Source organism: Capricornis sumatraensis, chromosome 17 (assembly GCF_032405125.1).
Source record: "Capricornis sumatraensis isolate serow.1 chromosome 17, serow.2, whole genome shotgun sequence".
In the NCBI taxonomy this organism is placed as follows: domain Eukaryota; kingdom Metazoa; phylum Chordata; class Mammalia; order Artiodactyla; family Bovidae; genus Capricornis; species Capricornis sumatraensis.
In genome coordinates this window covers 64,662,652-64,688,378 of record NC_091085.1, presented here as the reverse complement: position 1 = coordinate 64,688,378, position 25,727 = coordinate 64,662,652, and the positions used below count along the sequence as shown (strand labels likewise).

General features: G+C 48.2%; 1 protein-coding gene across 1 annotated transcript in view; it reads right to left on the bottom strand.

Annotated features, from left to right (window-relative positions):
* Positions 1–25,727, bottom strand: part of NOS1 (nitric oxide synthase 1) — an 87,455-nt gene that overhangs the window by 14,663 nt on the left and 47,065 nt on the right. The window contains exons 9-20 of the mRNA XM_068989618.1: positions 24,674–24,848; positions 21,690–21,791; positions 19,495–19,689; positions 18,819–18,904; positions 16,429–16,573; positions 15,153–15,257; positions 14,550–14,608; positions 13,046–13,147; positions 10,407–10,523; positions 5,595–5,769; positions 4,693–4,831; positions 4,145–4,223 (exon numbers count right to left, since the gene is read on the bottom strand). Of these exons, the coding sequence (XP_068845719.1) occupies positions 4,145–4,223; positions 4,693–4,831; positions 5,595–5,769; positions 10,407–10,523; positions 13,046–13,147; positions 14,550–14,608; positions 15,153–15,257; positions 16,429–16,573; positions 18,819–18,904; positions 19,495–19,689; positions 21,690–21,791; positions 24,674–24,848 (1,479 nt within the window). The remainder of the gene's footprint in view (positions 1–4,144; positions 4,224–4,692; positions 4,832–5,594; positions 5,770–10,406; positions 10,524–13,045; positions 13,148–14,549; positions 14,609–15,152; positions 15,258–16,428; positions 16,574–18,818; positions 18,905–19,494; positions 19,690–21,689; positions 21,792–24,673; positions 24,849–25,727) is intronic.

The following is a 25,727-nucleotide window of genomic DNA, read 5'->3' as shown; positions in this document are numbered from 1 at the left end:
TTCAATGACAGGTTCACAGGGGAAAAAACAGTCTGCTAACATCCAGCATTAAAAGGGGGACAGGGTGGGAAACAACGTATGTTCGTCTGTTCGTCAATGAAAAGAGTAAGCATGGTCTCTTGTGAGCAGTTTGAGGCAATAAGGCTCATAGCTTCAACGAATTTGTTGACACTTTCTAGGCACTGGTGAGACAGTGATGGATAAAGAAAACACAGGGCCCTATTCTCATTAAGAAGCACCTGAAAAAGATCATGGATGGGGCTGGTGATAAGGAAGGGTGGGTGCTGATGGGTTGGGGGCAGTGGGCTCAGTGACCAGATTGGGATGGTCGGGGAGGCCTTGCTGGTGATTTGATGTTGGAGCAGAGATCTGAACAATGAGGAGGAGGGGACGTGCAAAGATTTGGGGGAAGAGTGTTCCTGAAAGGGGAAGCAGTGCATGCAAAGGCCCCAAGCGTGACAGGTCTGAGGACGGGAAAGAAGGCTGGAGGATTTGGAAGAGGGGTCAACACAGGGCTGACTGGCACAGGAGGAGGTCAGAGAGCTAGGAAGAGGCAGATCAGGAGGGTCTCATTGTAATCTGTCTAGGCAAGGAGTTTAGAGGTTTCCTGAGATCAGCAGGAAGCCACTGGAGGGTGTGAAGCTGCAGGAGGATGGGCTTCCATTTACGTTCGTAAAAGATTAGTCTGGCTGCTATTTGGAAGATGAATCTTTGAGAGAAAAGGCAAAAAACAAGGAAGACAAGTTAGGTGGTTTGGGGAGGCCCTCAGACCACAGATGACTGTGGCCTTTCTTATGGTGGTGGCTGTAGATCTGAAATGTATTTGAAAGACAAGCCCACAGTATCAGCTGAGAGTTGGATGGCTATTAGGAGGGAGACGGAGGAGGCAGAGAGGGAGCCTGAGTTTGGGGCTTACACTGTATGTTGATGTCCTGTGTTGAGATGGGGAAGGCTGGAAAGAAGTGATTTTATCCAAGAGGAGCTGGGAATTGAGAGTGCTTCCATGCAGAACTCTCCATTACAACGTCCCCTCTTTCTCTGATATACCCCAGCACTCGGGCCCTTTCAGCATCTCTGCTCCTACATGGCCCTGTCTGTTCTCTTTCTTATCTAAAGCTGACCCTGTGTCTCCCCTCCTCCTCCTGGCTTCTAGGACTTACAGGGCCCACACCCCACCCTTTAGTGCTCCATTAAACTCTTTTCTGTATTCTTTGCTAATTGCCTCACACGGAAAAGTTTATTTCCTGGCCAGGCAGAAACTGCGGTCAGGCGCTTTTCTCTTTAGAGTTGCAAGGATCACCCTCAAAAAGTGGTTTATTTCCTCTTAAGCACTTTGCTTGCTTAAGGGTCTCTTGTTATGGGTGGGAGCAGGGTGGGGAGGGTGTTTTGTAATACCTTTATGTGGTCTCCTGGCTCAAACATTCTGACTTTGGCTGTGGGCAGGGGAAGATGGGAGAAAGGGTCATACTCTTTTACTCAGTCCTTAAACACACACACACACACACACACACACACACACACACACACCCCTTATAAAGCTGGAAAGGGTAGTAAGGCCTGAAAATAGGTAGTGCTGTGGATTTAAACGGTTAAACACCGAGACCCCATTTGATTCTTTTAAAGCTAATCTGTAACTGAGTTTCATACTATCTTCTGGTTACTAACCTTTCTGAAATGCCCTCTTGCAAGTCGCTCAGCACAGAGTCAGCTGCCCTTTCCAGAGGTGGATGGTTTGGTGGGGGTGGGGGGCATTTATTCTGGGACTTGGTCCAACTTAGCATCAAAACATTTGCAAATGATCTTGCTGTTTATGTACTATGGTTTGGGAGTAATTTTTATGATCTGGTCTTTCATGGTTGGTCACTGAGAGAAGCGTCCAGTAGATTCTTAGTCCCTTCTTCTCCAGTGCCACTGAGATTGTACTTTTCCATGGGACAGAAATGGGGAGTAAGATGTGTATTTCAAATATAGTCCCTTTCTATTGGGTTGGCCAGAAAGTTCGTTCACTTTGGGGCCAACCCAATATATGAGATTATTATGCTCTGAATATTACATGTAACTAATCCTTCAATTTATTAATTTCCCAATCCGTTTCTTCAGCGTTTGAGGGTCTGGGGGAGAACACACGTGCCCTGGGGCTCCATCCTGTTGACCATATTGACCACTTTATTGTAAGTTTTACATCCGGGCACAGAGAAGAGACTTGTGTTGCCAAGGGGGTGAGGGGTTTGGGGGGATGGAGTGGGAGGCTGGGGGTCACAGAAGCAGCTTTTACATGTAGAATGGATAAATAAGTTCCTACTGTATGGCACAGGGGATTATATTCAATATCCCATGATAAACCACAATAGGAAAGAATATTTAAAAAGAACGTGTGTATATATGTATAACTGAAGCACTTTACTGTACAACAAAAATTAATGCAACATTGTAAATCAACTATAGTTTAATTGAAGAAAAGTTTTATATCCACATAGAAAGCACACACATTAAAATGTGCAGATGTATGAAACTGGGATGGGTAAGGAATAGCAACAGAAACAGCATGCCCCAGCTGCTTTGTGTGTGTTGTTTTTAATATAGCAGTCTTGTGACGCTGTTGATGCCACAGGTATAGCCATTGGGCGTTTTTGACTTTGGAGTTAGAGAACTGAGTCTGTGTGACCTTACAAAGGCCACTCACATTTTCTAATTGTCATTTTTCCTATTTAGAACATGGGTGATAAGAGCACCTGTTTCCTGGGCGGTTCCGAACTCTGGGAGAGCCTGCACAGAGAGAACTCACAACTGTGCTCGGAACACAGAAAATACTAGGTAAGTACTAGTTCTCATTTTAGGTAAGGAGACGGGTGTTCTGAAGCGCTAAGGGACTTGTCCAAGGTCTCATGGCTGGGGGATGGCAGCACTGGGGTAAGAACCCAGGGTTGTCTGGCTCGAGAGGCCACCCTTTGTACCATGCCATGCAAAGAACGAAGATCTCAGAAGATCTTCATGGGCTAGAACCGCTAAGTGAAGAAGATTCCGTTTGATGGGGAGCCAGGCAAAGACTTTCATAACTGCTAAAAAATGTACTTATACATGGAGTGATGCAGACATCTGGCTTGATCATTTTGAAAAGACTTCAGGTCTGAGAGCAGAAAGGACATAAGCTTAATGGGAGAGCGGCAAGGCTGTTAGGACAACCCTGGGCTGCTTTGGCACCACCTGTCCGGACTGAGGATGGTAATAATAGCCTCGGCACACTTGGCAGTGATCACAGGACCTCCACTGCTCTGTGACCAGGTCCGAGAATGACACTTCCAGTAGGACACTGTGTCCTTCTACTACAGCCAAAGGTTTGGGAAACCAGGTCTCAGGAGAAACAGCTGGAAGGAGCGAGGATCAGGGAGAGTGGCTGCTGTCCTTGGCTGTTGGCAGCTCTCTCATTTGGAAGAACTGACTTGGTTTGGGTGTCACTGGAGACTGTAACATAGGATCGAAATGGAAGTGCTAGGAACACATGCTTTGGTCATAAACAATAGGAAGAGAATTTCTAACAACTAGGACCTCAGAACACAGAAGGGGCTGTTTTGTAGGTTAATAAACCTCCCATCATCCCAAAGGCCTTAACGTAGAGACTGAGCAGGCATTTCTCAGGACACCAGAGAAGAATTATCCGCAAAGAGGAGCTGTCTGGACGAAGTGATTTCTGACTAAGGTGCGCGTTAGAGTGAATATTAGCAGTTTGACGAAGGTGTGGTCTCTATTAAAACAAATTCCTCACAAAACCTTTCTCTTTCCCCTTTCCACAGAGATCATCACCTTTCTTTTTTTTTTTCTTTTCTTTTTGGCTGTACCAAGTGGCTTGTGGGATCTTAGCTCCTTGACCATGGATCAAACTTGCACCCCCTGCTGTGGAAACCTGAGGTCTTAACCACTGTATCACCAGGGATGTCCCAACCGTTTACTTTTTTCATCCCTGCAGGTTGGAGCTTGGCAAATGGAAAGCAGTAAGCCAAGATGCTGCAAGGCAGCAAAGGGGGTCTGGAGGACCCTTCCAATGGTAATAGGAAGTCAGTCCTCGGAGTCAACAAGGGTTCATTCCTTGCCGTGGGTGGCATCCGGGGCAGAGGTGGGGAACCCGAAGGGACCAGGGTGTTCCTACCTGGATTTTGGACTCTGAAGGTTTTGACGGCTGAGGAGTCGAGCGGCTGAGACCCGCTTTTTGTGGACATTGGATAGACCTGGGGGGAGAAGAACAAAGGTGCTCCTGAGATGGAGTAAAACAGTTGTCAATACAGAGTCTCCAGCTTCTCCTGACCCTCTGGAGTGAAATGAAGAGATAAAAGGGGCAGGCATTGGGGCGGGTGTTTGTGGATACAGCCGAACAGAAAGCAAACCTGGCTGAACTTAGCAGAGAAGAGGAGGTTTAGGGTAACATGCTGCAGGGCTGGAGAGAGAGCCCAGAGCAGCAACAGTGTGTCTATTTGGGTGGCCTGCACTACAGGGCGGAGGTGGGCACAGCAACCCGCTCCAGTGCATGGGGTTGCACAGAGCCGGACAAAACTGAAGCGACTGAGAACACACCCATGTACTACAAGGGAGACCTAAGCCACGAAGCCTTCTCTAGGGACCTTTCAGAGGTGAGAACTGCCGCCTCCCGTCCCCACCTCCGGGTCCTGGATGTCTCCCCGGGCGGGTGCTAGGAGGTACCTTGCGTGAGTTCCGGAGCTTCCGCCACGTAGGTGAGACGGAACTTGTTCCTCTTCCAGCTGCGGTCATTGCTGATGAGGGAGTTGTTCGCCTTCTCAATGTTGACGTCATCACCCACGCAGAACACATCACAGGCTGCCTGTGGCACACATCACACCCGTTAGGAGGCACTGCCATCTTCCTCTCCCCGCCTCCCCCGCCCCTGGGGACCACTAGCCTACTCCTAGTCTCTCTGAATTTGCCTGTTCTGGACGTTTCGTGTACGTGGACTCAGACAGCAAGTGTCCTTTTGTGTCTGGCTTCTTCCACGTTTTCAAGATTCATCCATGCCGTGGCATGCTTCAGCACTTGGTTCCTTGTTGTGCCCGAACATTCCATTGCAGGGACACGCTACATTTTGTTCATCCACGCATCGTATTTAATAGTAACCAGTTTACATTTAAATCTAAAGGCCACGTGTGGCCGTGGCTACTGTACAGGCCACTGGAGACCTAGCACAAGAGGAACAAGATTGTCAAAGCAGACAGATCAGTGAGATCTGAGATCCAGCCCGAGGCATGGCTCCCTGGGTTGGTTAACCAACTGTATGCTTTTTATTTACTTGTCTATGGAATGTGAGTGAAGGATGGGTTCCTCCCAGCTCTAAAATTCCAAGGCTCTGTAATTTTTTATAGACCAACTCTTTACCCTTAATACAGGAAGCCGGATTCCAGGTAGAAAATGTGTCTTAGGACCACCCAAAGTCATCTGACTTGTTTAAAGCTGCCTCCTGGTTGGATACATAAGGGAAGTACCAAAGATTGTCTCAAGTTTTTTCTATTTCTGATGGTTCAGGTGATCTGTCCTTGGGGGTCCCTGGGGACATGATTGCTCATGGGTCTCTAAGACGGGCAGATGGTTACCTTGAAGACCTTCTTAGCCCAGGTCCTGAAAGCCTCTTCCTGCCCACAAAGCTCGTCCCCCTCCCTCATCTTCAGGATCCTCTCTCCTCCAAGCTCTTCCAGGAGGGTGTCCACGGCATGTCCAAAGGCGCAGAAGTGAGGGTATGCCCGCGAGCCAAGGCCGAACACAGAGAACCTGCCAAGAAGACAATAGAGGCTCTAGAATAGAGGGCTGGGGGGATCGTGGCAGGGGTTCTGGTGTCACGGACTGTTACGTCCCCCTAAGTGCACATGTGAAGCCCTGTCCCCCAGTGTGACTGTATTTGGAGATGGGGCCTTCAAGGAGGTAACTGAGGTCAAACGAGGTCATAAGGGTGGGGCCCTAATCCTTCTAAGAAGAGGGCGAGGCACCTGAGAGCTCTCTCCTCCACCCCCAGTGACAGGCTCTCAGAGGATAGGCCACGTGAGGACGCAGCAAGAAGGCGGATGTCTGCAAGCCAGGACAGGCCTCACCAGAAACCTTGAGCTTGGACTTGCAGCTTCCAGAAGTGTCAGAAACAAATTTCTGTTGTTGAGGCCCCCAGCCTGTGGCACGTTGTGATGGCTGCCCAAGCAGATAAAGACAACTGGCACCTCAGGAGGGCAGACCACCCCACACCCATTTGGGGAAGGCCATCTTTAAGCCTGAGAACCCCTAAACCCTGCTCTGCCTTCCTTCTGGTCTCTGCGAGGTACCACTGTCCTCAGGAGAAAACTCCCCATTGGTCCTTAGGAGGATGGGTGACCCAGAACCAGTGGCTGTCTCTTGAGTGTCCCTTTCTAAGCTAGACTAATTGGGAAAATGAATCTACTGGATTAGCCAAAAAGTTCGTTTGGGTTTTTCTTTAAGACGTCATGGAAAAGCCTGAATGAACTTTTTGGCCAACTCAATACATCAGTGAAAGACTTGACTCTACTCAGCATACGACTACATTAGTTTCAAGAGAATGGAAACTCTAGCATAGCAATTCTTGGGGACCTGTGCTAACGAGGAGATCAGAAGGACTTGTCATGAATACATCCAGGGCTGGTGTGTAAACAGGTTCTTCTAAAAGGGACTGAAAGATTTATAGATACGCTGGCTCCACCCTTTGCAGCGTCTGTGAAATTGATTTGTTTCACAAAGCCTCTTTGCTTGGAATGGACATATACACTCTGCTACATTTAAAATGAATACAACAAGGACCTGCCGTAGAGCACAGGGAATGCTGCTCAGTGTTATGTGGCAGCCTGGATGAGAGGGGAGTTTGGGGGAGAATGGGTCCATGTATATGTATGCCTCAGTCCCGTCCCTGTTCACCTGAAACTATCACAACACTGTTGGTTAATTGGCCATACCCCAGGACAAAATACAAAAGTTTAATTTAAAAAAATGTCTGTTTGCATAGATGCCACAAGAAAATGTTGGTGTTTGAATCAATGGGGGTCAAGTTAATGAGAATTTTCTGAAGTCTGGGAAGTGGAGGGCTGTGTCCCAGATGACCCCTCAGTCCTGCAGAGACTTGACATCACACTTCCACGACTTGGTCCTGGCTGTGGGTCTTGACCTCACTGGTCCTAGATGGACAAGTGAACAAGTGGGATACGACCACCACCACAACTTGCATTTTTTTTCCAGGTTGGAATGTGACTATCCTATGGGCGACTGTCATTTCAGACAAGTCAAGGAGTCGAGCTGTTTAACTTGCTCCTTACAGAGTCTGACTCTGTCCCTGGATCTTTCTTATTAAAGAATGATGGAGACAGCCATCACATGAAAGACTGCAATGAGGGATGAGGGGCAAACAGTAGGGCAAGTCGGGAAGGGACCCTCTTGTTATTGGAGAATGAGCTTGAGATGGGGTCCAGGTGTCTCAGAGATCATGTGAAAGTTAACACAGACTAATATCCCCTCCTCTGAAATCCACATTGATGCTTCTTCATCTTATTCTCCTGTCCTTCTTTCCTGGGGGCTCCACAGTCTTCCCAAGGGAGGGATGTAGGATTAGGTAGCATGTTTCCCCATCACTCCTTCACCCACGATCCTCCTTTACCAAGATTCCTCACCTTCTCCCTGCAGGTGGTGAGAACTGGTGGCCAGCATGGGACTGCTTGGATGGGGCCCAAGAAGCTGCACTCCTGCCCCCAGCCGTCGCCCTCAGCCTAATGCAGGTTTGAAAACTCAGTGCTAGTCAAGCCTTGTGGTTAGGGAGTTGTTCCCCAAACCGCTACTATTTATTTACTTATTTTAATATTTATTTATTTATCTGGATGCAGTTGGTCTTAGTTGTGGCCGTAGGATCTTTAGTTGTGACATGTGAGATCTAGGTCCCTGATGAGGGATTGAACCCGGGCCCCCTGGATTGGGAGTGCAGAGTTTTAGCCACTGGACCACCAGGGAAGTCCCTCCAATACTGATTATGTTTGAGATACCTGCCGTACTTGACTACCTCTCACACTGTTATTTACTTAATAGTTGCTATTTAATTTGCTTTTAATTTATACTCTATTTGCACAAATTATTTGTACAATTATTTGTACTAGCTATGCAAACCCACTGGTGTTCACTAAGAGATGGCCCGGGGAATTAACTCATTAACATGCTTCCCAATCTCTGAAGGCCTGTGTCGTAGTCATCTCCTATTTCACATTTCATCACAGGCTAAACCTTGTGATTGTAAAATTCCTATTTCAAGCTTTCAAACCAGAAAACCTGGCAAAATTGTTATAATTGGGGCCAGATAGTAAATATTTTCAGGCTTGCAGGCTAAGAAGCAAAATTGATACTATTATGCAGATATCTGTATAACAAGGAAGAAAATAAATTTCTGCATGCTTTTGGATAAAATTAAAAATATAATAGCAATAGTTATGGGGTACATTTTTCTAGCTATATATAGCTACTAATGAGAAGACTGGAACTCTTTTGAGAAGGGTATAGCATTCTGCTTAATGGGGGCTTGAAGGGAATATTTTCTATCATCAAATAAATGGTAGACGGTCATCTGTAAAAACCATCCTGGATTGTACAGAAATATACAGTGGCTGGGCTGGATTCAGCCAATGGGCTGCAGTTTGCCAACCCCTGCTCTTAAGCATGATAGATTTAATAAGGAAAAAATAGGTCTGAATGTCAAACCATGGATGTTTCAATGTCAAGCTAAAGAACATGAACTGATGTCAAAACCCATCAGTTCAAGGGTGAACCAAGGGGGGAACCCTAACGTAAACTATGGGCCCTGGGTGACAATGATGTGTCAATATAGGTTCATTGACTTTATAAATGTATCACCATGGTAGGGGATGGAGGGGTGTGTGTGTGTGTGTGTGTGTGGAGGGGTGTGTGTGTGGAGGGGTGTGTGTGTGGAGGGGTGTGTATGTGGAGGGGTGTGTGTGTGCGTGTGTGTGTGTGTGCACGTGCGCATGCACCGAGGGTTGGGCAGGTAGTACACGTAAAATCTCTGTGTCTTCCCTTCAGAGTGTGTGTGTGTGTGTGTGTGTGTAGGGGTGTGTGTGTGTGTGCACACACGCGTGTGTGCACTGAGGGTTGGGCAGGTAGTACACGTAAAATCTCTGTGTCTTCCCTTCAGAGTGTGTGTGTGTGTGTGTTTGTGTGTGTGTGTGCGCACGCGTGCACCGAGGGTTGGACAGGTAGTGCATGCAAAATCTCTGTGTCTTCCCTTCAATTTTGCTGTGAATCTAAAGCTACTTTAAAAAAATAAAGTTTATTAAAAAGTGTGCTGACGGGGAATTCCCTGGTGGTCCAGCGGTTAGGTCTTTGTTGTACAGTCGCTCAGTAAAATCTGACTCTTTGCGACCCCATGACTGCAACACGCCAGGTTTCCCTGTCCTTCACCATCTCCCAGAGCTTGCGCAAACTCATGCCCATTGAGGCGGTGATGCCAACCAATCACGTTACGTGGCATGGCCAAAAAAGAAAAAAAGTGTACTGACAGAAACAGTACTTGAACATCTAGGAACCCTGTGACCTCTGTCATCTTCTAAGCATTGCCCTGAGCCGCTATGGAGGAGGTTGCATTGGTGACTGTCTAAGAGGTTCCTGGCCGGGCCTGAACACTGCTTACAGAGTAGCCTCGTCTTGACCAGTATCTATGAAACCAAGGGTTTGACATTCAGTTTTTTTCCTTTCCAAATACCCATGAAACTGAATCCACAACCACTGAAGTAGAAAATACCTGTCCACGTATTATCTAAAATGTTCTCGTGGGATGTGACTATGCTTTGGGAAACAAGGAGCCGTGACAATATTTTTTTGAATCTGACTGTACACTGGAGGCAATTAGGGAGACTGAATAAAAAACAAACAAGCAAACCCTGGGTCCAAGTTTAGACCCAACTACATCAAGTCTCCGGAGGTGGGGCTCAGGTATCTGTACATTGTAAACATTTCCAAGTGATTCTGATGAGCATCCCAGGTTGGGAACCACTGGGTCACGGTGGGGGGTCCCCAGAAGCTTCTAATATATAAGGTGTCGTACCACTTATGAAGGGAACTCGCTGAGTTACATCTGGGGGATTAGCATCCTTTAGCACAAATGATATGAAATTCATGCAAAGGGGTGATGGGGGCTCTGAAGGAGTGTGATTTTGGAAGAGGTCATAGGAGGGGGTCCAGGTAATGTGCTTTAATGAAGCAGGGGGACATCCCCAAACAGTGAGAGTGCAGCTGGTTTTATTCAAGGGATGAATGGACACGGAAGGGAGACCCCTCCCCAAACAGACAGCCCACTTTGTTACTCTGTCCAGCTCCCCAGGAGCCTTCATCATCCCTGATGCCCCGGGTGCCTCTCTCACCTCACGTTGGCCAGGGGTCCAGTGCTCTCAAAGTTGTCTCTGAGGTCTGGCCCATCACCCGATGATTTGCGGGAGTCAGAGTACGAGGAAACGCTGTTGAAACGCACCTTGTAGCTCCTGCCAAGATGAAAGAGAGTCTGTGAACTCTGGTTCAGAGCCCCCGTCCTGGGGTCAGCACCCCCATGGCTGGCTCTATTACCAGTCCTGGTTCTAGGACCTTCCCTTGAGTGTTGAGTGAGATCATAACACATCCATGGCCTTGACTAGAAGATATCAACTCACCCTCGCCCACCACACGGACACCTAGACATCATCTGATGCTGCGCATACTGAAAAGGTTTCAGCAGAAACAGAATCCTGGACACACAGACAACAGCCTGGTGGGTGCTGAGGGGGAGGGGGTGGCGGAGGGGTGGAGTGGGAGGCAGGGGTAGGCAGGGGTAAGCTCTCACACAGAGAAAGGATGAGCAACGAGGCCCTGCAGCACAGCACAGGGAACTGTATTCAGTAGCCTACGATAAGCCACAATGGGAAAGAAAATTCAAAAAAGGATGATTATATATAACTGAATCACTTTGCTGTACAGCAGAAATTAATACAACATTGTAAACCCACTATACTTCAATTAAAAAATATTAGAACTGAAAAGGTTTAGACCACATCAATGGTCCATTCCTTAACCCATTAGACCATGTTTCCTTACTTCCCACAGGTTAACCAGGACAAGAATCATTCTGGGATCTTGTTAAGATGCAGATCCTGACTCAGTAGGTCCAGGGTAGGGCCTACGGTGCTGCATTTCTGAGAAGCTCCCAGGAGATGCCATTGGTCCCCAAACCGCACACCGACTAGTGAAGAATTACACTCCTGCTGTCTGCTATAGTAACCATGAAAGAATTACACTCCTGCTGTCTGCTACAGCAGCCATGGGTTGTGTGTGACTATTTAAATTCATTCAGATTGGATACGATGAAACATTCTGCTCCCCACATGCACTAAACTCATGTCAAGGGCTTGACAGCCATATGCGGCCAGTGGCTGCTGTACAGGACGACATAGATATAGAACATTCATGTGCTCATAGAAAGGCTTATTGGGCAGTGCAGGACTGTCTCACTCAATACTCTCTTTTCTTTTTCCTATTCAAAAAAATTGAAGTATAGTGGATATACAGTATTATATGTTACAGGTGTACAATATAGTGATTCACAATTTTTAAAGGTTATACTCCATTTATGAGCATCCCTGGTGGCTCAGTGGTAAAGAATTCGCCTGCCAATCCAACATACATGGTTCAATCTCTAGGTCGGGAAGATTCTCTGGAGAAGGAAATGACAACCCACTCCAGTATTCTTGCTTAGGAAAGCCCATGGACACAGGAGCCTGGTGGGCTACAGTCTACAGGGTCAAAAAAGAGGTCAACACCACTTGGCGACTAAACAACAGCTCCATTTATAGTTATTATAAAATATTGACTACACTCCCTGTGTTATACAATATAACACTGCAGCTTATTTTACACATAATAGCTTGTACCTCTTAATCCTCTACCCCTATTTTACCCCTTCCCTCTCTCCATTGGTAACCACTACAACATTTTCTTTCAATAAAGCTATCATCTTCAGACATTTCCAGGGTCTTTCACATTTCTCATTTCAAATAAACATGAAAAATGTTCAGACACAGCCTGAAAAGAGATTGGATTTCTTATGAAGTTGTTTCAAAGAAGGAGAAAAATGCCACTGGGACTCAAACCTTGGCATCGGAGGCTCAGGAGCCTCAAAATTAAAAAAAAAACAAAAACGGTTTCCCAGTTTTCTTCTAAAAGTGGTAAGTTCTGTTCTCAGATAAGGCAAAAACCAAACTAAACCAATAAACCTCCAAGACCAACAAAACAAAACAAACCCCCAAACAACAACAACAAAAGACTTCCATAAAACCCTCAAATCAAAACCCAAAACACAAAAACTCAACACACAAATCTGAGTGCAAAAGACAAAAAAAGAAATTGCGCATTCTGGCAGCAGGGTTTCTAAGCTGGATGTTCTTCAAAGTTTTTGCTCCAGCATCAGGAAAGTTCTAAATATATGTAAGTGTATTTTCTGCCCTAAAATAGTCTCACATTGAGTCACATCTCCAAATAAGTCCTGTAACATATCAGGGGGTGGCTGTGTTGTTAGTGTGGGAGGTAGGGTTGATGGTTGTGGGGTAAAAATATCAGCACACGTATTTGTGTGAGGTTTGAGGCTTTTCCAAATGTGTTCCTCTTTGTTATCATCCTTCGATCCCTGCACCAGCTCCCAGAGATGGTCGGGACAGAGATAGTTTCTCCCTATTTGGAAGGTGAGAAAGATGGAGAAGCCCAGAGAGGTCAAGTAGCAAGCTCAAGGTTACTCAGTGTGTGAGTGGCATGGCCGGCGTTAGAACTCTGGTTTCCTTGAGACCGGGGCGTGGCCTTCGATGCTGCAGCACTGGGCATGCGCACGTTCATACTCATCGCCATGCGTGCGAGTGCTTACACCATTCACGCACGCACATGAACGCCGGGCAAACACGATCACACAGGTGCATCCTACACGTGCATGTGAGCACACACACACATACACACATGCACGCATGTGCACATACAGATGCTCTACCTGCGCTGGCTGTCACGAACTGCAGCCAGACCGTGGACTTCTGTGTCACCACGGGAGAGGGGAGGCCCTTTACGGGGAAAGAAACGCAAGGGTTCCGGGTACCTAGAGGGGAGAATGGATGGTGCCCTATCTCTCCCTGGAGGAGGGGTGAGGGGGACCTGCTGAAGGCCACCAGGATCGGGTGGGGAGGAGAGAGGCAGAGAGGGTGAGGAATAAGATGCTGGTCTTAAAATCAGGAGGGCTGACCACCAGGGACTCAGCTATCCCCTTGGGTATGGGATGCAGGCAACTTTGGCAACGTGTGCTTGGCTGAAAGAGAACCAAGAGGGATGTTCTGCAGAACACAGCCTCTGAACGCCAGTCAGGGAATTCCTTGGCAGTCCAGCGGTTAAGATGCGGTTAAGACTACACCTCCACACGCAGGAGTACAGGCTCGATTCTCGGTCAGGGAGCCAAGATCTCACATGGCTTTTGGCCAAAAAACCAAAACATGAAACAGAAGCAGTACTGTAGCAAATTCTATAAAGACTTTAAAAACAGTCCACATTAAAAAAAAAAACAAAAAAAAACCCAAAATAAACAACAAATAAAATGCCAGCCAGCGATGACATCTAGTCCTCAGCTTAAGACCTACTCCATGGTGGAGGCAATACCACGTGTGACGCTCTCAAAGAAAGGCAGCTTATTACTCACAGGTTATATGTTCTCTGCTTTGAGAGGATTTAAGGGCTTTTCAAGGGTAATTTTGGTTACGAGTGTTTGTCACCTTATGAAATATCTGTAGAACCCAACCCCATGTTAGGTGCAGTTTTACCAGTAACATCTTTTGGCCTCAGGCATTTTTTTTTTTTGCCTTAGGAGGTATCTTGTTTGAAGTCAGCCTCCACGTTAGTGGATGCAACTCCGCCATGAACATCAGACGGAAAAGTTCTAGGGAAAGAAGCTCACTGATTCTGAATGTAAGCTTCCAAAGGGTGGAGTAACAAGAACTATATTTACACGGCACTCAACTTCTCACAGGGCGTCCCTGATGGCTCAAGCACTAAAGCATCTACCTGCAACACGGGAGATGTGGGTTCCATCCCTGGGTCAGGAAAATCCCCTGGAGAAGGAAATGGCAATCCACTCCAGTATTCTTGCCTGGGAAATCCCTTGGAGGAACCTGGCAGGCTACCGTCCGTTGGGCTGCAGAGTCGGACATGCCCAAGCACACATGCACAGCTTCTCACAGGATGCTGATATCTATTTTTTACCTTGATTCTTTCAAATCAGAAAGTTCACGCAGGTAGAATAAACCCAACTTGATGGAAAAAGAAACTGAGGCACAGGGCTGTAAGGTGATTAAAGACCAGAATGCCACAGACACCCACTAGCTAAAATAAGTCACAGATGGACTTCAGGTCACAAAAGTATCCAGAGCTCAGAGCTGAACCCCAGATGCCAAGAGACAACTTTTGGTTTCCCCCCCAGAGTGTCAGGGGACACTGACAGGTCATTTACTTACTTCCTTTCCTCGTGCACAGAGTTAGGGTTCCTCATTTCCATCAAAGCACAGCCAAATTTCTGGAGGTCGAAAGACACAAGCAGGATGTGAGGCAGATATGATTAAACTGGGAATGGGTTTGGGCAGAGGGTCTGGGGGTCCCGACTGGCAAAAGAGGAGCCTGAGGCCTGGGGGCCAGGGTGTCAGGCGCTCGGGCCAGGCAGCAGTGGTGTGAGTGGAAGACGACTGTTTATAAAGGGCTGTAAGTGTGGATGCCCCCCGCCCCCACCTCAGCATGCAAATTCCCCTTGTGGTGGTTTTCTACAAAATATTGCCCCTGCTTCTCTCAATCTGGAGCAGCAGACACCAAGCTCTTGACTGGAGCATCCATTCCAAAGAAGTAGTGAGTTCAGGTGACAACATTTTCAGGAAGGCTTGGCTGGTCAGCGGACGCCAGCAGACTGAGGACTTGGAGTTGCCCAGTCTTGGCACAACCTGGACCCAAATCGAGGTCACTGGCTTTGAGATTCTGGGAGGATCTGCTACTGAAGAGCAGGGCAGGTGTCACGGCTGCCCCTCTTCTCTGCAGGTGGAAACAGGTGCCAGAATAGGAGCTCATCTCACCTCCCCATTCTCAGGGGGGTCTCCATTGCCAAAGGTGCTGGTAACCACCAGGACCAGAGTTTCATGTTCCAGGTGTACAATGTCATATTCTTCCATGGACATCACCTAGGTGGGAGAACGAGAGGGGAGAAGAAGGGAGAAGGTGATGAGGAGAGAGAAGGGGTCGGAGAGAAAAAGTGTTGGGGGAAGAGAAGAGAGGAAGAGGAGGAGTTATCTTGAGCCATCTCCTTAGGACAGAGATCCAAAGTTCTGGGTGCCTCTGTTTCAATGGGCTCCAGTGGGTAGAACTAAAAGCTTGTTGGTAGTATGGGCTGCCTTTGCCCTGAAGGACCGCAGAGAGTCTGGGGCAACGCATTGGTTGCCAGTAGAGACGGATCTTGATTGGGACTCCTGGGCTTCGCTTCTTCCAACCAATGGATGCTGGAGTCTTCTTGACCACATGTAGGCTGGGAGTGGCCCAGCTGGATCTGACCAACTGTGTGCTCAGGTCCCTTTCCAATCCTCCATTCAGCAATGAGGAGGAGCTGAGCCAAATACATCTGTGTGCTAAGTCGCTTCCCCCTATAACTGTTTACAGCCCTATGGACTGTAGCCCACCAGGCTCCTCTAACCCAGGGATTCTCCAGGCAAGAACAGTGCAGTAGGTTACCATGCCCTCCTCCAGGGGATCTTCCGACCCGAGGAGCAAACCTATGTCTCTTAAGTCCTGCACTGGTAGGCAGTTTTGTTTTTGTTTTTGTTTTTTACCATGAGCACTACCTGGGAAGCCCACTGTAAAGACTGCTTTGCCCTATCTCTTAGAATTCCTTGGGTACTATTTCTCAAAGTAGATCCTAGGAAAACACTGTCTCCTTAGATGTGCTTTAAAAATAAGTGAGCCATAAGCAAACATCTTTGGGATACATTTATTTTCTCTCCTTTCCTCTTTTGGAGATGGTAACACACATGTGCAGAGTAAAGGCTTGAGAATTCCTGCAGCAAAGAAACCCACTGAATTGTATGAAATGCGGGGCTTCCCAGACTGACTTCCAGATTTGTTTTTTCAGAAACTTTCTAACGTTTTGGTCTAGAACTGGGGGTTATGATTCCTGAACTCCTGGAGAGTTCACGGGGAGAGAAGCATCTCTGTCCCTTGAAATATATGCAGGTGGGCTGACGGGCATCTTCAGATGGGCTGCCACCCACTCTCAAAGGGTTCTTCTCTGCTGACTTCCTTTGTCCCCTCCCCAGCTCCACCAGGAGGGCCCAGAGAGCAAGGGAACCGCCTGCTACCCACCTTGGCATCAAAGGCATGTTTGAAGATCTCACACAAGGTTTTGGCATAAGCCTGAGACTTGCCCGTCTCTGTGGCATAAAGGATGGTAGCCTTGACCCTCTTGGCCATAGCCTGCCCCATCAGTTTGGCTGAGAACTTGACGGCTCTGTGGGGGAAGAGGGTGGAGAGAAAGACGGGAAATGTAGAAGGGAGGGAGGGTGTCAGGCTGGGACTCGGGGGCAAGAACCACGATCCACGAGATACAACAGGAGGGAACATACTCTCCTCATCTCTGATGGCATCAGGGATATTCAAAGTGTGAGTAGAGGCACCATATTGATCCCCTTCTTAAGTCCCTCCAGAGCAACTAGTCATGAGCTAACATGGTTGGTGAGCTTTGCTAGTTTGTTACTTGATGGATCGATCCCAGCTGTGAGAACCTTGGTTTGCCAAGCATTGCCCCCATTCATTCATTCATTCACTCATTTGGCCATTCATCATGTTTTTTGCTGAGGCCTAGCTATGTGTCAGGCATTGTTATAGGAATGGAAAAACAGAGAAATGGCTGTCATGGGGGCTTCCATTCTTATGTGTGTGTGAGAGAGACAGAGAGAAAATGAATCACTAATAAATGAACAGGCATTGAACTTGAGGGGACTTCAGAGGTTTATAACTCCACAAAAGAAGGACCAGGTCTGGGGTAGTCAGCCATGCACATCCAGGGTTTTGCAGAGGGTGATTCTTAATAGGCACTAAATATCTATCAGGAGCAGGAATGGATTTTAAACCGGCTGCTACCACCAAAGCCCTGGGGAGCTTAAATGTCAAGTCGGGGCTCTTTCTGGTTAAATGGAGAGTCCAGAAGCAGTGTTTTCTTCCTTCCCATCTATGAGGGTGTGGGCGTGGCAGGTGGGCCAGAGGCTCGGGAATGCCTGGGTTCACCTTCCAAGAAGCACCCCTGTTCAAAGTAGGAATCTCTTTGAGTAGATAAATTGCTAATTTACCCCCACCTGGGGATTATTGGTGGTAAATTCATCATTTTTTAGACTCAGGGAAACCACCCACGCTGCCTGAGAGTTAAGAGGGAGAAACAGAAAAGAATAAAAGGCACCTGGAGGGTTCCCTTTGAATGATTGGAGCAGAAAAAAGCATCTGTAATTAACTCCCATTGTTTCTACCTCAAACTTAATAGTGCAATTAATGCTTTAGATTTTTCCCTCCCTTCTTCCCTCAGAGACAGGTTGAACTGAACTGAAGCCAAAGGCTGCTATGCCTGAGAACTGGTGATGCTCTCGTTAGGGAAGGGATGGCTGCTAATGTGGTCCAGCTTGGCTGGAAGATAACTGTTAGGTAGAAGGAGATGGAGGAGGGAGGGAAGGGGAGATCCCGAGGACCATACGGGTGGAGCCAGGACCTAGCTTTGAGTCCCTGCAAGGTCTACCAGTCACCTGTAGAGAGCAGAGAGTTCTAGAAACGAGGGGCTGAGGAAAGTGAGTGAGTAGCTTGGTGCACAATAGCTCCTCTGCCAAAAAGTGAGCTTCAAATCAGGGGTCTGTGAGGAGTGGATCAGGGAGTTCTCTGTCTTTAGACAGAAGGCAGGCATCCCCCTTTAACCGTCTCAGTCAGCCCCACCCCACTTGTCCCTGGCTGACCACAGGTTCTGCAGGTCAATGACTCTTCAGTAGCCTTGGTCCCTAATCCTCTTGCCTCCCTCCTGTTCTCAGTGAAATCTTATTAATTTCATTCATTAACTCAGTTGGCATCTCCTGAAGCAAGCCCCCTTTGACCTCTCAGACTCGGTGGTGTCTATGTTAGGCTTCCACGACCCCTTCCTCGAGGGTAGCTGTGAGCTTCATGCGGGCAGGATCACATTATTAGGCTTGTCATGGCATCTCTGGGGCCCAGCACAGTGCCTGGCACTGAGTATCCATTTTTGTTGGCCAGATGAGTGAACTGAATGAGCGAGATGAGATTCAGCCCTGACGAGAGTCCACTCTAGGCAGTGGCGTGCTGGAGCCAGCTCATCCCAGCTCCTCCTGACTCTGGCTTCAGTGACTTCCTGTTGGGAGCTTGAAACTGGCCACAGTGGGAATACAAATGTTACAAGTCTATTAATGTTATTATTACTGGGGCCACCATCATCATTAGGAGAGCTGGTTTATCAACACAACACTGCCTCCAGGACAAGCATTTGGGAACCTGGGGGTGGGAAGAGGGGTTGGGAAGGGGAAGGGTCATGGCAGTGTTTACATCCCAGATCTGGGGCAAAGGAGGGACAGGAATGTTGGAGAGAATGGACAAGTCACGTCACACAAGAGACAGAGGCACAGCATCCTCCCAGCCTTCTTTTCTGGGGCTTTCTGAATTTGGGGACACATACATCCACCCCCCTGCAGCTTTAGGAGACTTACTCTGCCAGCTTCTTGAAGCCGATGGCTCGCCGCTTTGTGGGGGTCCCGTTGGTGCCTTTCCAGACATGGGTGTTCCAAGGGTCAGGCTGGGGAGAGAGGAGCATAGTCACTATAGTGAGGGAGACTGGTTCCCCTTGGGAGATGCCCAGGATCCCTGGAGGGTTATGGCTGCCTGGCCACGCCCAACCCTCAGCCCTCGAAGGGAGTGAGTCTGCTGGTGGTGACCCCAGGGTACCTGGCAGAGTGGCTGGCCCAGCCACCCTGCACTGTCCTGCCAGACCTTCCCACTCAGACCCTCTCTGACTCAAGACCCCTGACTATTTGTTTCAGTTTCATTCGTCTTTCAGCTCGAGCTGTATTGTCCAATCTGATGGCTGCACTGAGAGTCTGAAACGCAAGTTTGAATCGAGGTGTGCTCTAAGCCAGCAGACCCCAGCCTTTTGGGCACCAGTTTTGTAGAAGGCAATTCTCCCACAGACCCGGGTGGGCGGGGGAAGGTTTGGAGATGATTCAAGCACATTCCATTCACTGTGCATTTTATTTCTACTATCATTACATCAGCTCCACCTCAACTCACCAGGCATTAAATCCTGGAGTTTGGGGACCCCTGCTCTAGCTGTAACATGCACACTGGCTCCTGCAGATTTAGGACCAAAGAGGTGGAGGGGGGCAGGACCTGGTATTCGAAGGAGGGTGTGAGCCGGTAGTTGAGCATCTCCTGGTGGAAGACGGGGGTGATACTGCCGGACATGGGGGGCACGATCCACACCCAGTCAGCGGGGCAGCCCCCCCGGCAGCGGTACTCGTTCTCCATGTGCTTAATGAAGGACTCGGTGGCGGAGTGGTGGTCGACGATGGTCACCTTGTCACTCTGTGGGAGGAGAGGACACTGGAGAGTCAGGAGGAGAGACAAGCCAGGCTGTTTCAGGGCTCCCTCACCCCAGAGCATGTTTCCTAAAGGGTGGTCCTGGGGATGATTCTAGGCGGTGTAAAGTGATTCTCTGCGTTTTTTTTTTTTTTTTTTTTTGATCCTGACCATATCCAGGAGAAAGACTTGGCTGTGCTTAGTCACTCAGTCATGTCTGACTCTTTGTGACCCCACAGACTGCAGCTGATCAGGCTCCTCTGTCCCTGGGGATTCTCCAGGCAAGAAGGCTAGAGTGGGTTGCCATGCACTCCTCCAGGGGATCTTCCCAACCCAGGGATCGACCCCAGGTCTCTCTCATTGCAGGCGGATTCTTTACTGTCCCAGCCACCAGGGAAGCCCAGAAAGACTCTGCTGCTGCTGCTGCTGCTGCTGCTGCTGCGAAGTCGCTTCAGTCGTGTCCGACTCTGTGCGACCCCAGAGACGGCAGCCCACCAAGCTCCTCCGTCCCTGGGATTCTCCAGGCAAGAACACCGGAGTGGGTTGCCATTTCCTTCTCCAATGCATGAAAGTGAAAAGCGAAAGTGAAGTCACTCAGTTGTGTCCGACTCCCAGCGACCCCATGGACTGTAGCCTACCAGGCTCCTCCGCCCATGGGATCTTCCAGGCAAGAGTGCTGGAGTGGGGTGCCATCGCCTTCTCCTCTAGGTCATCAAAAGCACGGAGCTGAGCTTCCTGTGCTTGACAGCAGGGTCCCACTAGCTACCCGGTTTACACACAGTATATGTGTCCTCTCACATCTCTGCTGTCTCTGGCTTACCAACCTTCACACCAGTCCACCAGACCCCCGGAGCATCCGCCTTCATTTTCAACAACTCCCCAAACTTCACTCCTCCATGGTCAAGAGTGAAGGGGGCTTCTTGCCCTTCAACCCCATCTCACCCGGTTTCTCCCCTGGGATATGCATCTCCCAGTTTGCCCAGTCTCCCTGCTCCTGACATGGGGGCCTGTGGTTCGTATTCAGGTCTTTAGATGGCTTGATATGCCCCTTCTACTGCCTGTGGGTGCCTCCCACGTGTGCACTCCTAGAAGATAGAGCTGGTCTCTACTACAGAAAGTGACCTCTATTCTACGGGTCTCCTGCTTCGTCCAGGAGAATCCCAGCTTATGCCCATGTGCTGTCACAACTGTTAGTGGTGCCTCCTCTTTGCCCTCTAAAGTGTCATGGCTTAGCAGATAATCTTTTATTGGCTGTGCTGCGTGGCATGCAGGATCTTAGTTCCCTGACCAGGGATCGAACCTGGGCCCCCTGCAGTGGAAGCTGGGAGTCCTAACCACTAGACTACCAGGGGATTTCCTAGCTGATATAATTTTTAAAACCATTTTACTATATACATAATGGGCTTCCCTGGTGGCTCAGTGGCAAAGAATCCACCTGCCAATGCAGGAGACGCAGGTTTGATCCCTGGGTCAGGAAGATCCCCTGGAGAAGAAAATGACAACCCACTCCAGTATTCTTGCCTGGAGAATCCCATGGGCAAAGGAACCTGGTGGCCCACAGTCCATGAGGTTTCAAAGAGTCAGACATGACTTAGCAACTAAACAACAACTGAACTATATATATTTTAGCATTTATCATGGAGCCACATGCACTGGGGGGGCTATATGCCTCTGATCATGACGATGAATATTTGTCTCTGCTATGTGAAAGTCTGAGTGTCTAACAGGTTGAGACACAGAGGATGTTTACCATTTCAATTCTAAAAAAATCAAGCAACAAGTCATAGGCCCTCTATCTTTTTGTCTCTCCCTCAAATGGGCCCCCTCCTCCCAAGTTCTCTGATGGAGAGTCAGGCATACATGATGGGAAGGACACCTTGCTTATGAGCAGAGCCCTGCAAACAAGGTTCCTGGGAGCTGGACCCTTGATTTTCTGCCCTAAGACTCTGAAAAGTTTTAGTTCGCCCTTTGCGGCTTGCCAGCTGGGAGGCGTGTCCTGGTGCTACCTGGAAGCTGTACAGAACCGCAATATTGATCTCCACCAGTGCCTGGTCCTTCCACAGAGAGGATGTCTTCCTCATGTCCAAGTTCATCTTCTTGGCCACATCCTGAAAGGGGAAGGAAACACAGACTCACAGGCTGGGCTACCTCTGGGTTTCAGACTAAAGAGGGACTGGACTAGCATCACCAATTAAATTCTTCATTAATTAATGAACTCATATGCAGACTAATTCACTCAATTTTTTTTTTTTATTGAGGACATACTGGTGGCAGGAAAGTAGAGGGACTTGACTGGCCCTTTGGTTACTGAGCTTACCTTCTAGAGGGGGAGAGACAGAAAATAATACAGTGATGAGTATTAATTCCTAGGAAGAAAACAAGGCAAGGAACTAGGAGAAAGAGGGATATAGGGGCAGGATGAATTGAACCAGGATATTTACTGAAGGACCACTGCAAAGGTGGCACACACATGAGATCCAAATGATGAGAAGAAGCAAGACATTTGAAAATCTTGGGAGGAAATGTTCTAGGCAGAAAGAATAGTATGTGCAAAGACCCTGGGGTGGGATCAGGCTGGTGTTGAGACACAAAAAGAAGGTCAATGTATTTGAACGGTAGGGAGTCAGGGGGATGCAGGACTCTGATGAAAAAAGAGAGATGCAGGACTGGATTACGCAGGGTGTGCAACGCGGTCAGGACTTTATTTCAAATATGATGAGAGTCTTTGAAGGGCTTTAAGGAGCTCTTCGGGTCTGGGAGTGAGAGCAGTTGCTTTCTATCTTTTTTTTAAAATTCTTCTTTTTCTTTCTTATCATCACTACTTTCTATTGGGGAAAGCTCTGGAGACACCTGTCGACTCCATTTGACAGATGAGGAAACTGAGGTTCAGACTGCTGCACAGACTTGCTCGCAGCCTGCAGAGCCAGTTGGCCTCAGAGCTGGAGCCAGGCAGCTGAGTAACACCTAAGACCTGGGAGCGGCTCCCCAGTCAGCTGACTCCTTTGGCAAAACTGCTTGGCAAAAACACCCCTGACATTTAAGTTACGGCTCCAGCTCCAGTAGGAGCTGATGTCAGAAGCAGGGAAGACCCAAAAGCAAATCCATTAATTACAGCCTGGCTTCTCACTTCCTCTGTCAATTCTAATCATTTGTGGGAACCTAGGTCTCATTATGGGGCTAGAATGTGACAATTTCTCAAGTTTGAGTAAATTGCTTCGCAGGCCCAGCTGTCAACATTTGTGCATAATGGCAGTTAGAGTTGGAAGGCTGGGGCGGGAGTGAGTCTCATTTAAGTTACCCAGTGACTACTCTTTGCAATCCAAATGTGAACCTGAGTCATGAAAGCAGGCATTAATTTACTCTTTGGAGAATGGGGCGTTAGGTTCTGTTTGGGGTCTTTTAGCGGTGACACAAATGCAAAGAGTAAGAAATTGCCGGCTTTACATAAATACATATAAAACTTGAGTTATTTTATAAAAGAGAGTGTGTACAATCAGTCATGCTGCTACTGTTATTTCTACCACATTATTTTGGTTAAAACAATAGAAATTAGTTGCAGTGTCATCTAATGACTTCTTTTAAGTCATATGTATTAAGTCAAACATATATGACTTAAAAAAATCCCCAAACATGACTTGAGCCACATCTCTGGAAATTGCCTAGAACTGTTTTTTCCTTTCCCGTCAGGAGTTTGTATAGATCAAGTGTCAGAGGTATTGGTTTGATAACATTTATATGTTGCAGTATAATTACTACTGTAGGGTGACTTAACACCTCTATGCAGCCACATAATTACCATTTCTTTTTTTGTGGTGAGATTAAGATATAGTTTTTCTGCAACTGTGAAATTCATAACACAGTATCATTATTGACTATAATAACTACTTGTACATTAGAGCTCCGGGACTTATCTCCAAGTTGTCAGTCTGTACACATCAACAAACATCTTTCCCGGTTTTCCTGCTGCCTCCTCCTGCCAACCACCCTCCCTGCGCCCTCCTTACAGCCCCTGGTAACCGCCACTCTCCTCTCTGTTTTATGGAGTGTGGCTCTTTTTAGATTCCGTATAGAAGTGAGATCACCCAGTCTCTGTCTTTTTATGTCTGATTTGTCTCATCAGCACAATGCCCTCAAGGTCCACGCAGCTGAGTGTCCACGGTTTTTAACACTATAAACCTAACGCTTGACTCTGGATGCGAACTTCGCTCTCTGCTTTGTTTACTGTGTGACAGAGGCTCAGTGCTTAACTTCTCTGTTTCTCAGTGTTTTCTTCTGAAATAAGGCCAACCACAGCAGACTGTTGTTAGAAACAGCATTTGCTGACAAAACCACAGCGTTGCTGACACATTCAGCAAAGCGGAGCTCCAGGGAGCAGTCCGCCCCAACAATGTTCAGTGGGTGAAGATGACTCAGCCTGGGGTGGGGGTAGCAGGGGAATGGGGGGTGGGGGGTCAGACCCTCCACTGAGAAATGCACATGGTGGGAAAAATCACTGCCAACCCTCCCTCCTTGTTGTTTCAGAAAAGAGACCAAAAATGCCCCAAGTTCATGCCCCTTCCCAAAGCTTCTAACCAGGTTTGACCTTGACAGGCAGGGCAGTAGAATGGCAATGAACTTGGGTCATAATACCAGCCTGGGTTCACACCCCAGCTCTGCCACTCCCTAGCTGTGTGACTCTGAACTTGTCATGTTAATCCGCCAAAAGGCCTCAGCTTCCTCACCTGTGAAGGGGGCATTTTCACACCCAGAGGATGTGATGAAGATCAAATGAGCATACAATAATCTCCAAAGCGCTTGGAGTGGCACTCAGCATATAGCGCACGTACTCTTAATGCCACGGAAGCCTTCAGAAAGGCCAGGGGCTTCCTTATGGTTCTGTGTTAACCTCTTCCAGTTTCTGAGCCCCAGAGCTCAGCTGTGGGGAAAGGCCACTGAGCCCACGTCCTCCACCCCATGCATTCCCCGTCAGGATGGCCTGGGAGGGCCTCACCTCCAGGATGTTGTATCGGGAGCTGTCGCAGTAGTCACGGACGCCAATCTCTGTGCCCATGTACCAGCCGCTGAAGGGACAGGCGCTGAACTCCAGGCCGCCAATCTCTAGGAGCATGTTGGACACAGCGGGGAGGCCGTACCACTTCAGTCCCAGGTCCTTGAACCACTCGAACCTGTGGAGAGCAACATAGCCCAGCTCGCTGTGGGATGTGGGGCGGGAGCCTCAGGGGAAGACACGTGGGCGGGGTCTCCTCAGCCTGGGGATGCAGAAATGCCCGCGACTGACTGGGGCTTACTACTTTGGAACCTGATTCCTGGGCTCACGTCTGACCTGTGGAATCACACCGCCATCCACATCAGAGGCCTGAGAATATTCACTTTCACGTATTTCCCAGGTGATTTGCATGGATATCCAGGCCTGGGAACCACTGCCCAGGGCTGCTATTTATCCCCTAAACTCACCTGGAAGGTGAATTCAGGAGAAAGTGAGCATCTCTGAGTTCCTTTTTCTTTTTTTTAAATTAACTTTTTGTTTTGTATTAGGGTATAGCCAATTAACAATGTTGTGATAATTTCAGGTGAACAGTGAAGAGGCTCAGCCATACATTTACAGGCATCCCTTCTCCCCCAGACCCCCCTCCCATCCAGGCTGCCACACAACACTGAGCAGAGTTCCCTATGCTACTCAGTAGGTCCTTGTTGGTTATCCATTTTAAATACAGAGCCGCGAGTTCTTTCTGACCTCAGGGCCTTTGCATGGCGCTTCCTTCCTGCTCCCTTCCCTCTGTGCCTGTCCAGTTCTTACACTTTCATTCTCAGCTAAAATCCTGCTTACTCTGGAAGCCTTCTCTGATGCCCGATCTAGGTTGGGTCAGGCAGCTTTACGCCTCTAGGTACCATAACATTATTTTGCAACACTCGATTGGAATTAAGTGGTTTATTTGGGTAACCGATCTCCTCTTTGAAATTGAAAGCACCACGGAGGTGGGGACCAAGTCAGTGACAAAGGCCTGCACAATGCATGACCCAGAGTGGGACTAATAAACAGTTTT